This window comes from Chironomus tepperi, unplaced genomic scaffold (genome assembly GCF_022539635.2).
Source record: "Chironomus tepperi strain 1889 unplaced genomic scaffold, CSIRO-AGI_Ctep_v1 contig_309, whole genome shotgun sequence".
NCBI classification, from domain to species: domain Eukaryota; kingdom Metazoa; phylum Arthropoda; class Insecta; order Diptera; family Chironomidae; genus Chironomus; species Chironomus tepperi.
The window spans coordinates 1,057,285-1,070,307 of NW_027226431.1; the positions used below are offsets into that span (position 1 = coordinate 1,057,285).

At 32.7% G+C, this 13,023-nt stretch overlaps 1 protein-coding gene across 2 annotated transcripts; it reads left to right on the top strand.

The window, feature by feature from the left end:
* The first annotated feature begins 1,968 nt into the window (after nucleotides 1-1,968).
* On the top strand, nucleotides 1,969-10,350 carry LOC139092818 (uncharacterized). 2 transcript variants are annotated; one of them, XM_070643352.1, is made up of 3 exons: nucleotides 1,969-2,496; nucleotides 7,159-7,437; nucleotides 9,126-10,348. In XM_070643352.1, exons 2-3 carry the CDS (start codon nucleotides 7,164-7,166, stop codon nucleotides 10,019-10,021), a joined length of 1,170 nt encoding a protein of 389 aa, XP_070499453.1. In that variant the 5' UTR covers nucleotides 1,969-2,496; nucleotides 7,159-7,163; the 3' UTR covers nucleotides 10,022-10,348. The 2 variants fall into 2 exon arrangements, with proteins under 2 accessions (XP_070499453.1, XP_070499452.1); XM_070643351.1 differs by lacking the exon at nucleotides 1,969-2,496 and having other exon boundaries at nucleotides 6,777-7,437; nucleotides 9,126-10,350.
* The last annotated feature ends 2,673 nt before the right edge of the window (nucleotides 10,351-13,023 follow it).

Sequence of the window (13,023 nt, forward strand, 5' to 3'; positions counted from 1 at the left end):
AATCAGTGAGATACTTACCTCATTCAATCTTCCAGGCATAAACATGCATCGATTGTTGCAGATAATTGCAAATTTATGTCTAACCACACATCAAATGGCTCTGCAGTCATTCCTTTACTCAGATTCAAGCATTTAATCATTTTCATACAAAGAAATTGGCATATAAATACCCAAACTCACCTGCCAAATCTATCCATCTGCCTAATTAGATTTTAATACTTTACATAAGCTTAACATGACCATCCACAGCCGTCGACATAGTTTTTGAAGTAATATCTCAATTGTACGCTATGAATGAAAGGCAATTATCTCAAATTGCCAATTATCCTCATTTGTCCTATTTTGGACTTTTTTGTAATTTTTATTCGCAAGTACGAGCATCAAATTCATCAAGACATGACCTAAAGCAATGTGCCTCAAATAAATCATGTCAATTTTAATTCAGTCAAGCTTAACAAAAAATCTTCTTTTTGTTTTTGCCTTTCATTTATGAAATTTTGGGCATTCACATGAGTGAAATGTACATGCACACATAAAACATAAGTGCTTTAGTCCATTACTATGCAAATTCGCATTTTCTCTTCCCGGAAGTAAAACATTATTAGTTTTTTGGCAATGTTACTTATCAGTTCAAATGAAAATGTTTTTTGGATTGACTTGCTTTCATAGACTTTTCATGCTAGTTCATTATCGTTGTCGTGACTGTGTCTTCTCTTTTCATACTCAGTAATTGCTCATTTTCTTAACACAATAGGGTGTCCATAGAATTTTTAATCTGTGACATTTTGCAAAAGACATGCTTAAGTTATGCAAAACATGACAATAAGTCAAGTGTTATCAGATTTTTATTAAAAACTTCCGCGAATTTCTAGTTTTGGATGAAAAGGTCATCAGAATGGTTTAAAATCTAGGACTCATTGTATGCTTTTTGGGGTCAATTCAGCAATTTGAAATGATAAGAATGGATTAAGAGGATTGGATTAGTCAGACACAGGGGAGTAGCAAAGTGGTATTTTGAGGTCAAACTTCATAATTTGCATAAAACTTTTTAGGATAAAATTTACATTCTTCCCTCTCTTCATAGACAATAGGCATGCCTTTATGGCTATACATGGCGAGCATTCCATACAGATAAATCTGGCAACTTGCTGGTTACTATGAAAAAGCCACTAAGAGTACGGAACTGATCGGTTCCGCTAATTTATATCGATAACCATTGAACTGAACGTTTTCTTTCAAAAATAATGAAGGAAGAGGCAGGATAAAACAGGATTCAATTTTGTTTGTTACATATTGGGCAACCAGTGATGTCAACCTATGTGTCACATTGGTGTCATTTGAGTTTGTCATCCGAATGAATAAAATTCTTTAAAATCGTCATGAGCCGTATGACTTGTGCGGGTTCAATCGAGGCTTGCTAACAAGGTGTGCTTCGAAGAACAAAAGGTTGCCCAGCACTGTCCCAGATTGACCATCAAAGATCATAGAGTTCAATCCTGAGAATAATCCTATCCGTCCCGATTAGAATTGTCGAACTAGTTACCCTATCTCATCTAACAAGCAACAACATATCACGACCATAATTCTCAAACATTATTTCCAGCAAACACATAAACAAGCTTAGAATTGGAAGAGAGCAAACAAAAAAAAACATGTCCACAAATGTGTGGATTACTTACATCATCTGACATCATCACTTACTCGTACATATTTTGCGTACAAAAATATTTTTGTTATCAATGTGAGTAGATCATCACATATGGATAACAGGGTAAAAGTAAATGTTTAACAGCCCGTTAACTCTCACTACTTTCCTCCTCTCTCCTTTCTTTCCAATCTTTCTCTCGTTTGCTTTTTACAAACTTATTCAGTTTGCACGATCTCGTTCGAACTTCTTTCTTCCACCCAACTTTTCTTTATGTGTAATTTCTTTCATTTCTTTTTTTCTCAGTTGGTTAGTGAATTGATATCATTAAAGACCGCAAAAGCCACACAGCTGATGATTTTTAAGTTGCAGTCGAGAGAGATTTTTAACGAAAATTTCTTTATTAAAATTGTTCAGTTTATGTTCATTGTTTACCGGGATCGGACCGAAAATAGTAACAAGTGCCGTTGATATTTCGGAAGTGCTGAATGAGTCCAAAAAAATACAAAAAAGAATTATTGAGGACTCAACCGAAATGATTTTGCGATGTTGTATTTTGTGCTTGAATATCGTTGGATCGAGATAGGAATTCAAGAGAAAAATAATTTGTGTGTCGATGTAGAAAAGAACGAAAGAAGAAATCGAGAAGAAGAGAAAGACGATATAATAAGAAGAATAAGAATAAGTTGCAGAACTTGAAATCACAAAAATAAACACTTTATATTTCTGCCTTAAAAAAAAACTTTTCACTTAAATACCAAAGGAAATATCTTTTTTTAAATACTGTAAATAATTCTTATAAAATATTATCGAAATCAGACATTAAGGCATTAAAGAAACATCACTAAAATGTAAGTAGAACAAAAAGGAATTCGCAAGATCCAAAAATAAAATTAAAAAAAAAATCATTCATGAAATTTCTTGGAATTTTGGCTTCTTTTTTGGTCTGTGTGATGAGGCTTGTAAGGAATGCAATAATATCACATCATCATGCTTGTTTTCTTTTTAAATGCTTCCATTATTACCTTCTGGAAGGAATCAGACTGACAAAAAAGAATAAAATTCTTCAGTTATGCATTTTGAGGCACAGCATTTTTAATGATGTGTAGAAATTGATGCACAAAAATTAAAATCCATGACTAACTGCTGAAAAATTGCAATTTAATTAATTGTCAACGAGACTTGTCCGGTAACCTGAATCCGGCTTATTACATTAAGACGAAGTTCAAGTTCAACTACGACTCAGTATTAACATAAACTAAGTTGTTTACAAAAGTGTTTCTTAATGGATTAATCTGCCGTACATGATGATTTCTGATGGTTAATGAGAAATATTCAAAGTTCAGTGTTGTTGTTGTCGGTTACATGGAGTTTAAGGTTTATTGGGAAGTTGTTGGTGAATTTTGAGAATTGGACTTAACTTAAAAGAAAATTGAGTTTATCTTCTTGGAGCTGAATTGTTATGTGAAATTATCTCTTTTTCCGAGCAACACAACATGTTCGGTAGGGTACGGCTTTGTCGTCATATTGACGGTAAAAAGTGAAGCAGCGCTGACGGCATCATGTCAGCTGATTTAGACTCATTTTTCCGACCAAAATATGTCACTTGACGCATTGTGTCGATCGGATTTGTTAATATATTTAGGAACCACCAAAGCAATGCTCGGAATTGAACCGAATTTCAAATGATCTGGTTTCTCACATAATCAGTCACGACTATCGAGACCAAAGACAAGATTTCTAGTCTTCATGATAATCTCAAGATTTGTCAAGACCGAAACATCGAAGAATTTCCCTGTTATCTAGCAGTTTCGGCCTTAATCTCTAGAAATTTTGTCAAAATCAATACTTCAAATTCAGGTCATCTTCATGATTATTTATCAAAAGGATACTAAATTGATAACGTGTGCCAAATTTCATTTTTCACCGTTAAGATCGCAAAAATTATGATAATCATTCTGAAAATGCTTAATTTTATAGTTTTCATATATTTTTGCTAATGATCTTTATAGGTTAATGGCTTAAAATTTAAATAATCATAGAATTTTTATGCAAAATCTTAAAATCTTCGCGAATTTTGTAAAGAAATTTAAATCAGACCTATAAAAATTTCTAATCGGCTCCATTCTCTGACTTTCAGGATATAAATATCTGCATTAATTTTTGCGAAATATCTGCATTAATTTTTGCGAAATTTCTGCATATTAATTCAATCAAAATTCAGCACAAACCTAATAAAAATTGTAAAATTTGCAAATCTTGCGGATGTTAAAAAGCATCGACGATAACAACAATCACATAACTAACGGAACCAACGCTGCATTTAATTAAATGTTTATAAAATCTTCCTCGAAAAGGTCATTAAAAGATTAACAAACCAAAATGTCAACCTTCAATGAGTTCATAGTGTTAATCGTCCATTTATATTTAATATTTTCACCTTAAAATATTAAATTATTTTGATGGGAATTAACTTGAACTCAATTAAACTTGATTTTTATTTTTATTATGTTCATTCCGAATAATGTTGAGTCGTTAATCATACTTATTGTTCTAATTGCGTTGTATTTTGTCTGTATAACGCACAACAATTATTATGATGTCAGTGACCATCACGTGTATTTGTTTTTATAGTTCAAATTTCACGACATTCCAATTGTTTTGTGGATTTTATTGGGTCATGCTGAGTTTTGTAGAATTAGAGTAGTCATGGCAAAAATTATGACCAATTTACATTGAACTGGTATGTGCGTAAGTCTTGTCTTGAATCTTTGAATCAGCAAAACTTCAGAATTGTAAGAAAAATCAGCAATACTGCAGCATTTTCCAATTAGAACTAATAGATTATCGAATATCCCAAAAGTTCAGCAATACTAAAGCCCAAATCTGACTGAATTTCGATGTCATTATCAATCCCAAATAGCACAAATCGTTTTTAGCAAAATAAACAACGTATTTTTTTCGATTAATCGATCAAACGTTTGATCACAGACCGACGAAACTCTGATGTGGAGCTAAATTCAATTTGAATCCATCTCAGAGCCACGCTTGCCTAATGCCGGGTTTTGTAACGATTAATGCCACCTTATGCTATTCGTAAATTTCCCTTCAATTTCATAAACTTCTCAAATCATATCCAGATTTTCAATAAATCCAATCAACATTCAAGGTTAACACTTCCCATGTTCAACTATGTAAAACACAAGAGCTGGGGTTGAACTGAAATAGGTGTGAGACATGTACTTAATAGTCACTAACAAAACAGCATTACATTCAAAATTCCATAAACAGAATATCCACATACGAATCATAAAAATCTAATTCCGTTCAGTACTCAAAAACTAAATCAAGCAGCAAAATCCAAATACCTAAATAATCAAGTATAAGATACCTCCTAATGAACATTATTAAACGTGTACTGCTTATAGTACTTACAAAACTTTCATTATTGACATGTCAAAAATTTTATGATCAATAATTGATTTTGAATAGCTTCAACGGCTCGTGAGCTAATCCAACTAATGATGCTCATTACGAAACAGCATGTAATTTACAAACGAGATCATTTCCTAATTAATTGGATAGAAATGCTTTCATTTTTGTTTTGGATGTTGGATTAGGCTGAAGATTTGTTAAAGAAAATGTGAGATAAATGTATTAATTGATAAGTCACGATCCAGAAGGTCTGGTTTGATGGGTATTTTGTAGTTGTATCTGGGAAAGAAGAGCTTGACGTCGACTAGAGCTTCATATGGAGTCGCGTCAAGCTTTTCGAATCAAACTCCGCTAAAGAATATTTGCCGAGCAGCACATCGTGTTCGCTTGGTCACTGTTGCGTCGCCGTAGTAGCAGTAAAACACAAAGTTGCTCTGATGGTATGGTCATGGTGGATTTAGAACCATTTTTGCAGCAAAAAAGCCGTTTAATGCATTGTGCTGCTCGGATATAGCTTATATTGGCATATATACCCGAAAAACCAGCCCTAAAAGTCGACTACCTTAAGTTACTGCTTCACTTCATTAAGTCACACCATAAATGACAATTTTCGTGTTTTATTTGCCACAATCTAGTTATGGCAGGAAAAACAAATGGAATTACGTGTGCGTATACACATCACATGCAACATAATTCTAGTTATGAGCCGCCTTTGTCATGCTTGAAGGTGGGAATTGTACGGAAATGAAACTACTGCTCTAAAAATACAATTAATATTTGCATAGTAGTAGAAAAAAGTTTCATATTTACCTTTCGCAATCAATCAGGCACGCATGAACGATAATAAAAGTAAATTTTAAAAGTGAAATGAGCTTGAAAACCAAAAAATTAATAAAAATTTCATTTAATGAGTATTTCCAGTGAAAAGAGATTTTTTGCATGAATGCTTCAAGGTGTGGATGGTGCTTTTTAGAGCAATTCATTGCTTATTTTTGGAGTCTCTGTAATTAGACTGTCTAATTTACTATTTATAGACATAAACAAATAATGTCTTCTATTGTCGCGTGTACTTCCTCACATCATGGTCAGCATGTAGCGTCGCTTATTTACGTTTATATTTTTATTATAATATCAATTGCATGATATGTCAGATGGCTATTGTTTTCACCTATAATACCCAATTATGTGCAAAATTTCTTTTTTTATGCAACCCATCCATTTCACCGAATGAATGCATTCAGCATCTCCAATAACGATTCTTCTTCAATTTTCTCACAATTGCATTCGAATTATAAAGTGAAATCCACAATTTTGCGCATGACTTAGTAACAAAGAGCTTTCGGCTACTGCTTTTGAACTTGAACTTGCAGGCGTTAGTTAGTTCCACTGCCCAAACATTAGACATGCACGGTACGCTGACTAATTAGACAACAAAGTGCATTAAGTCACTGTGTAAAACATTGATTAATTTGAGAATTATTTGGGTGTTGAGCATGTAAGGCTTTATGCTTTATTAAATTACATGCACATACACTTAAATGCAGTATGCTTAACACTTTCTTGAAAGCATTTATATAGAATGATTATTGCTGTGAAATCGGGGATTATTGGCTGCATTTAGCATTTTATATAGTCATTGATGCTGCTTAAAAGTGATTTAAAGCTTAATTTTTATAGCTTCTGAATTTTAATTGAAAATTGGAAATTTTGGAAGCTCTAAAAATTGATTCATGACTTGGAAGTGCCATAAATCAAGCCATTCGATCATAAACTGCGCTTTAAGCCTTGAAACTTATATTGATCATTATAGCAAGCAGCAATCTTCAATTTACTTCACTTCTTTTATTATTTACCCACGTGTTTCACTCACTTAACTTGACTGCAGTGCCACAATGCATGGATCAATAAAGACCAAGAAAATGAGTATAATAGAAATAAATAATGATGGATGCCTGTTGTCGATGATTAAATTTAAGCAGAAAAGAAACGGACAATGTCTATAAAATATTTAACGTTTTAACAATTAACAGCTATGCGTCTCTTAATTTTCACATCTTTTTTTTTCTCTTCATTTTCAGACATAATGTTTACGCTAACTGATAATAGTAATAAGCACAAAGTGGCATTTTACGTAGCGCTAGTCATTTTATTGATCACATTGGGACAATGTCAGAGTCAATTTATTGATGCCACGGAAGTTATTAGTCATTCATCGCCAAAAAATACCAGCACAGATGTGAGTGTGATACGAGGTTATGGTGCAAATAGGAGTGTATCCGAGAAGCTCACCGAAATCCGTCAACTACTCAGGAGTTTAATTTTTGATTGGAATTTGGGAGAAAGTGGAATTGAAAATGGTAAGGTCGGCGAAATTACATACATGTGTTGTTGTTGATCTGATTCATTTTAATCCCCCACCAGTCAGTCATGATGTCACACATGTTAAGCAATTCGATTTTATTTCTAAAAAATACAAGTTCAAGTTGCATTGACTTGCCCAAATCAAGCTCACAAATTATGATATAAAAACGTTTCAATGACATTAGCCACAAAAATCAGTTCCAAAAACAGGAAAAAAAGCAACTTCAACTTCTTCTTATTAATGTCAGCTTTGCTCTTTTCTATGAGACCTTGTCGTTGCACGAGTTGAGTAAGAGATATGATTGACATTGGTACAAGCATCAATAGCATAATCACAACATATTTATTTATGCTCTTTTTTCACTTCTTTTTCTTCTGTTTGCTGTCGTAAATTTCTCGAATTTCTTTTTTTGTTTTTTGTGTTTTTTTCGGAAAGATAAAATATGCCTCAATGAATTAGGGCAAGACTTGAAAATTAAACGAAAAAATATTCAGCTATTAAGCGTACAAGTCTCTATGATGAATACATAAATGATTACGACAGGGCAACATAGATGAGGGATATAAATTATGCAAAATGGGTTTACACTTTTTAATGGTGTGTGGCATTTTTGGATTTATTGGGCATCTTAAGTAGGGACAGAGTTAGTATCTGAAAATTGAATTTTATAGATGCATACTTGAAACATCGATTAGAGCCTTGCCCAGAAAATTGTATTCGTAATTTATACAAGAAACTGACTATTTAATGGAAAACTTAAGGAGAACTAAGCTAGAACCAAACACGGGTAGAATCTATACCAGTGCTTCTTTAGCTTTACTCCGTGACTAGTGTACTCTACGACAAACTGGTGAAGCTTCTGAGTGTCTTTTTATAGACTCCCAAGTATCTTTCATTGCTAGTCAGACGCCGCTTAGTTCTAATTATACTGTCTGTTTAGCTACCTTGTTCCTTTCATCTAAATGCGTTTTGAAAGGGTAAATCTGTGTATTATTGTGTCGCGATTGGAAAGTTTTGATAAAACCTGATAAAGACTGTCACGACGTCCAAACAAACAGTAATTAAAACTAATTGTCATTTGCTTAGCAATGACCAAATTTGGAAGTGATGTAATTTGAATGTATTGAACCAATTTTCCGGTCGAAGATTGTAAAATGGTTTGACACCAACTACTCAGTTATGTCAGATTCAAATTTTGTATGGATAAGTCGACTCGGCATTATATAAAGTTCAAGTTAAAGGCGAGCTCTGGCTCTGTTAAACAATACCCAAGTCTATCAAATCCCAAGGTTTCATAACAACCCTGAATTGAGGGTCATCTATTAATAAACCAAATATTCAATCATAAAAAGTCATTAAATTTTTAAAATCATCTCTATTAATGCCTAATTAGCTATGACGAATTGGATTAAATGATAAATGATAGCGGGAATTGTCACCTACCAAAGCTGTAAATTTCTATTTGATAAATACATTATGGATATTTATAGACAATATTATGTATCCATAGAGAAAGGTTCGCTTTCATGTTTACTGCCTAATTATCATCATCATTTTACATATGTATTTTTAAATGAATTCATAGTCATAACAAACACATGCCGATTGAATTTAAAATTTAAATTATTTGTTGCTTTATCATTTTAAGTTTCAAATTTCAATCTTATTTATATCCACTTTAAGGTATATCACGCACCTTTGGTCGTATTCGGATGATGAAGAATATTTTCCTCCCTGTGGCATTCATCGGTGGATTTTTAACAGCTGTGATTTTCAGCATAAAAGCTATTGGAGTTATTAATTTCTTCCTTATAAGCAGCTTAGTAGTCCTCAATATGGCTGTAATTGTTGGAAAATTAATTTATGCCAAAAAAATTGGATACGGAGCATCACAGACTCATTATCATTCACACTATAATCAGCAACTTCCTCCAATTCCTTCGTATCAACCGCATCCTACATATGGATCGTACGGACCATCGTATGGACCATCGTATGGCTCAAATATAGGAGGTTTATCCCCACCATGGCATGCTGACAATAGAGTTGATGATAAATTACGATTTGGAAGATATTTGGAGCATAAGCCATCCATTGAACCTGTGTATGAAGACAACATTCCATTTAGTTCCAATCAAATTCCAACATTTCAAGCACCACTTAATAGTTTACAGCAACCGCAATTGAATACAATACCACAAAACAATCCATTTGGTCGTATTCAGACGCAATCACCACAACAGGTTCAACAGCAGCAACCGACATCAAGCTCATTTAATCAACCTCTCAATCAGCTTTACTCGCAACTGCATGATATGAGATATTTGAATAATGATATACCTGCATTTGAAACAGCAACGACACCGTCGTCAGGCATCAAAATGATTAATCCACAAGAAATTAAGCCTCAGTCCACATACAGCCCTTTGGAAATGGAGAAAATTTTGACAAACGCATTAGCTCAAATATCGGAAAGTAAACGAACAGCTCCAGCGACATCATTACCAAATGTGTTAAGATTTAAGAGGAAATCGTCAAATCATCAACCGTACTTAAATCTCCTTAGGCCATTTAGCTAATCTCACCCATGTGATGAGAGCAGCAATTCATCTCTAAATATACTTTTATTGTTATTTATGTTTGAAGTGCAACAATTCACTTAATAATATATCCAAAATCCATTGTAAAAAATATTAAGAAAAACACATTTACTTTCTATTTGGCTGAAAATTAATTTACGAAAAGAAGCGAGAAACATTTACGTGCTTATTCATGCTTAATAGAAATTAAAAGAAATGTTTTAATTCAAAGATAATAATTATAAGTGTAGAAATGGAATTTAATAAGTGTATAATAGGTGTAAAGATGCTTAGGATAGGTATTTATTTATTTATTTGATAGATTGATACTTCTGGATGTTATGTTAATTATGCTGTTGGATATTGTTATATAAATAAAGTCGTTTTTTGAAAAATTAGAAGGAAATCATTGAATTTTGTTGGAATTTTGCAGATTTTTGTCAATTTTTGAAGTTCAATAAGTTCTTGGGTTGTTGGATGTTAGGATCCTGGGCGATACAAATGAAGAAAGCTCCTCTACGGAACTTTCAAGGCTCCATTTTAATTTGGCGTCCATATAGACAGGCATTCATTTATAGTTATTCGATTCAACTTTTTCATACAAAATCTGAGTCGACATTTAGTCGGAATTGAGTTCCCTGCATCATAAATGTCCATAGCGTCAAAGGAGATGAACCCTGACTCTTAAGTGGACTAAATGTCCCAAAATTGTCAAACAACTCCAAACCTTATTCCCTACTAAATCACAAATCCCATAAGTTAACAACCTCTCAATTGAAATTTACACAAAAATGCAAAATTTGTCATGGATTCAACAAAAAATAAATATGGACGTGAGAATTGGACATGACATCTTTAATCCTTGGTCAAAAATTAAAATGAGATGCAGTTTCATGTTAAATTTATCACTTACAGCTGGTTTTATAGTGTGAAAGTGTCATGTATACGTTGTAAACATTTCAAGTGATTTAATGACTCAGATGGCGCAGCACTTTCATGATGACACTTCTGTTTACAGCTTTGAGAAGGAAATAATAAATTTTAATTCGAATTTTTTTTGGAATGTGATTATTGTTGGAAGTATGAAGAAGATACTGGGAAGAGACTGTTTTGTTATGAATGTTAAGTTATGAATTCGATGCTACATCATATGGGAGTGCAGAGGAACAGCCTAGAATTATTGAAACTGAAGTATTACATGGCAATTGATTATTACCTAAACATTAATGCAATGAATAAAAAAAATTGAATTTGAAAATTGATTGGTAATAGACATTTGAAATTGTTGCATCCAGAGCTGCTCATTATATGCGTTGCTGAGCCTATAACAGTTTAGTTAGTGAGGATTAGGTCCACCACTTTTAAACCTTGATCTCAATTGTAAGTGTGTCGTGGACAACCCTTATGTTATGGCACACTAGTATGGGCAAGTCGGCAAAGGTGTGCCGCGAAAAAGGCAAGGTTGCTCACAACTGATCTAGAGTGTGACTCTAGTCTGAGGGTTTTCTTAGCAAATTCAACACCCAACCCATCTGACTCAAACTTCTTCGTCAAAAACTTTTTAACATTCAAAGCACAAAAATATGCCCGAAAAAAAAACTTTGACTAATGCCGAACTCTTCAGACTTCACATTATAATATATAACTTTATTAAAAAAATTCGAGGATTTTTATTGCAACAACTTTATCAATTTTTATTTTTAAACAGTGACATAATGCAAAAAAATTAAAAATTCAAATCGATAACTCAATGCTGATTAAAAATAGCAACCGAATGTTTATTCAGCAATTTTTTTGTGCATTTGATGATCATTTGCTAATCAGCAAGGTGACCAACGTTTAGCTTTTGGGATTTTTAATGGGAAAATTGATAACCTTGCGTAAGATGCTGCAGATCAGGTGGAAATCTGATTAGAGCTTGATGTCATTCGCATTTTATGTATATCAAGTCGAATCCAGTCGAGTCAACATTTCAATCCTAAAATCTGAGTCAACTTAGAGCTTTAAATTTGACAAAATCATCACAATGGATGTGTTAACATCGAACATTATTAGAAAATTTAAGAGACATTAAGGCATCCAAATGTTTATGTGACAAATATGGAAAATATTCATGTTCAATATGTCTTAATTCCCTCTTACTTTTCACTTCTTCTTTCTTTTGTTTGTTGACTATATGATTCAGTTATTGCGTGTATCTCAGTCACAGATTTAAAATTTTACTTTCATCTATTGTACCAAATTATCGTGCTGAGTCGGACACACCAAAAATATATTCGAATGTACAATTTGATTCACCTGATTAATTCATATCATTACTTTAGTCTTTCATATGATTTGATTTCTCATTAATTATCTTATAAATATATTTATTACTGTTTTTGTTCCGCGCTCAGCTAAGCCTTTTAATGGCGATTTTCACTACTGGTCAAATTCCTATATGATTTTTTGAGTCTCATTGTTTTACAATTTATTGTAATTTTATGGATATTGACAGCGAAAGTTCAATTAATTTATTTTTGTAATTTTCAGAAGACAAAGGTGTGGTTTATTGATTTGCAAATTGCAGGAACACTTTGCGATGTGCAAAATATCCGATAAAATATTATTACTTTATTTATAAAACTATTAAGGAAGTGAAAAATTTAAAATCCTGTCCAATTGATTTCAGTTTTGGGTCATCAGAGATTTTGAGTCATACAAAAGACTTTGTAGCTACTTAATATTTTGCAGATGTTGGCATTCACGATAACCTTATGCTTAAATACAAGTTATGCTTAGTTAAGCTTTTGATATTGAAATTTTAAATTCAAAATTGATTGCAAACCTTGAAAAACCATTAAACTTTGGTATTTGAGAAGGCAGAGCTATAAGTCGACAATGGTGAAATTGGCTTTAAATTCAGTCAGCATGATTTTGATACAGAATTCTCAAAACGACTTGAATCAATTGGAAATGGATTAGTAAATAAAAATTTAATTTTTTGATTGTTATAACGTTCA

Bases quoted from the DNA above. Each gene is read 5' to 3' on its own strand.
- LOC139092818 (XM_070643351.1), top strand. From the start codon at position 7,113: ATGCGTCTCTTAATTTTCACATCTTTTTTTTTCTCTTCATTTTCAGAC. The intron at 7,438-9,125 runs GTAAGGTCGGCG...ATCCACTTTAAG, and splicing joins AGAAAGTGGAATTGAAAATG to GTATATCACGCACCTTTGGT.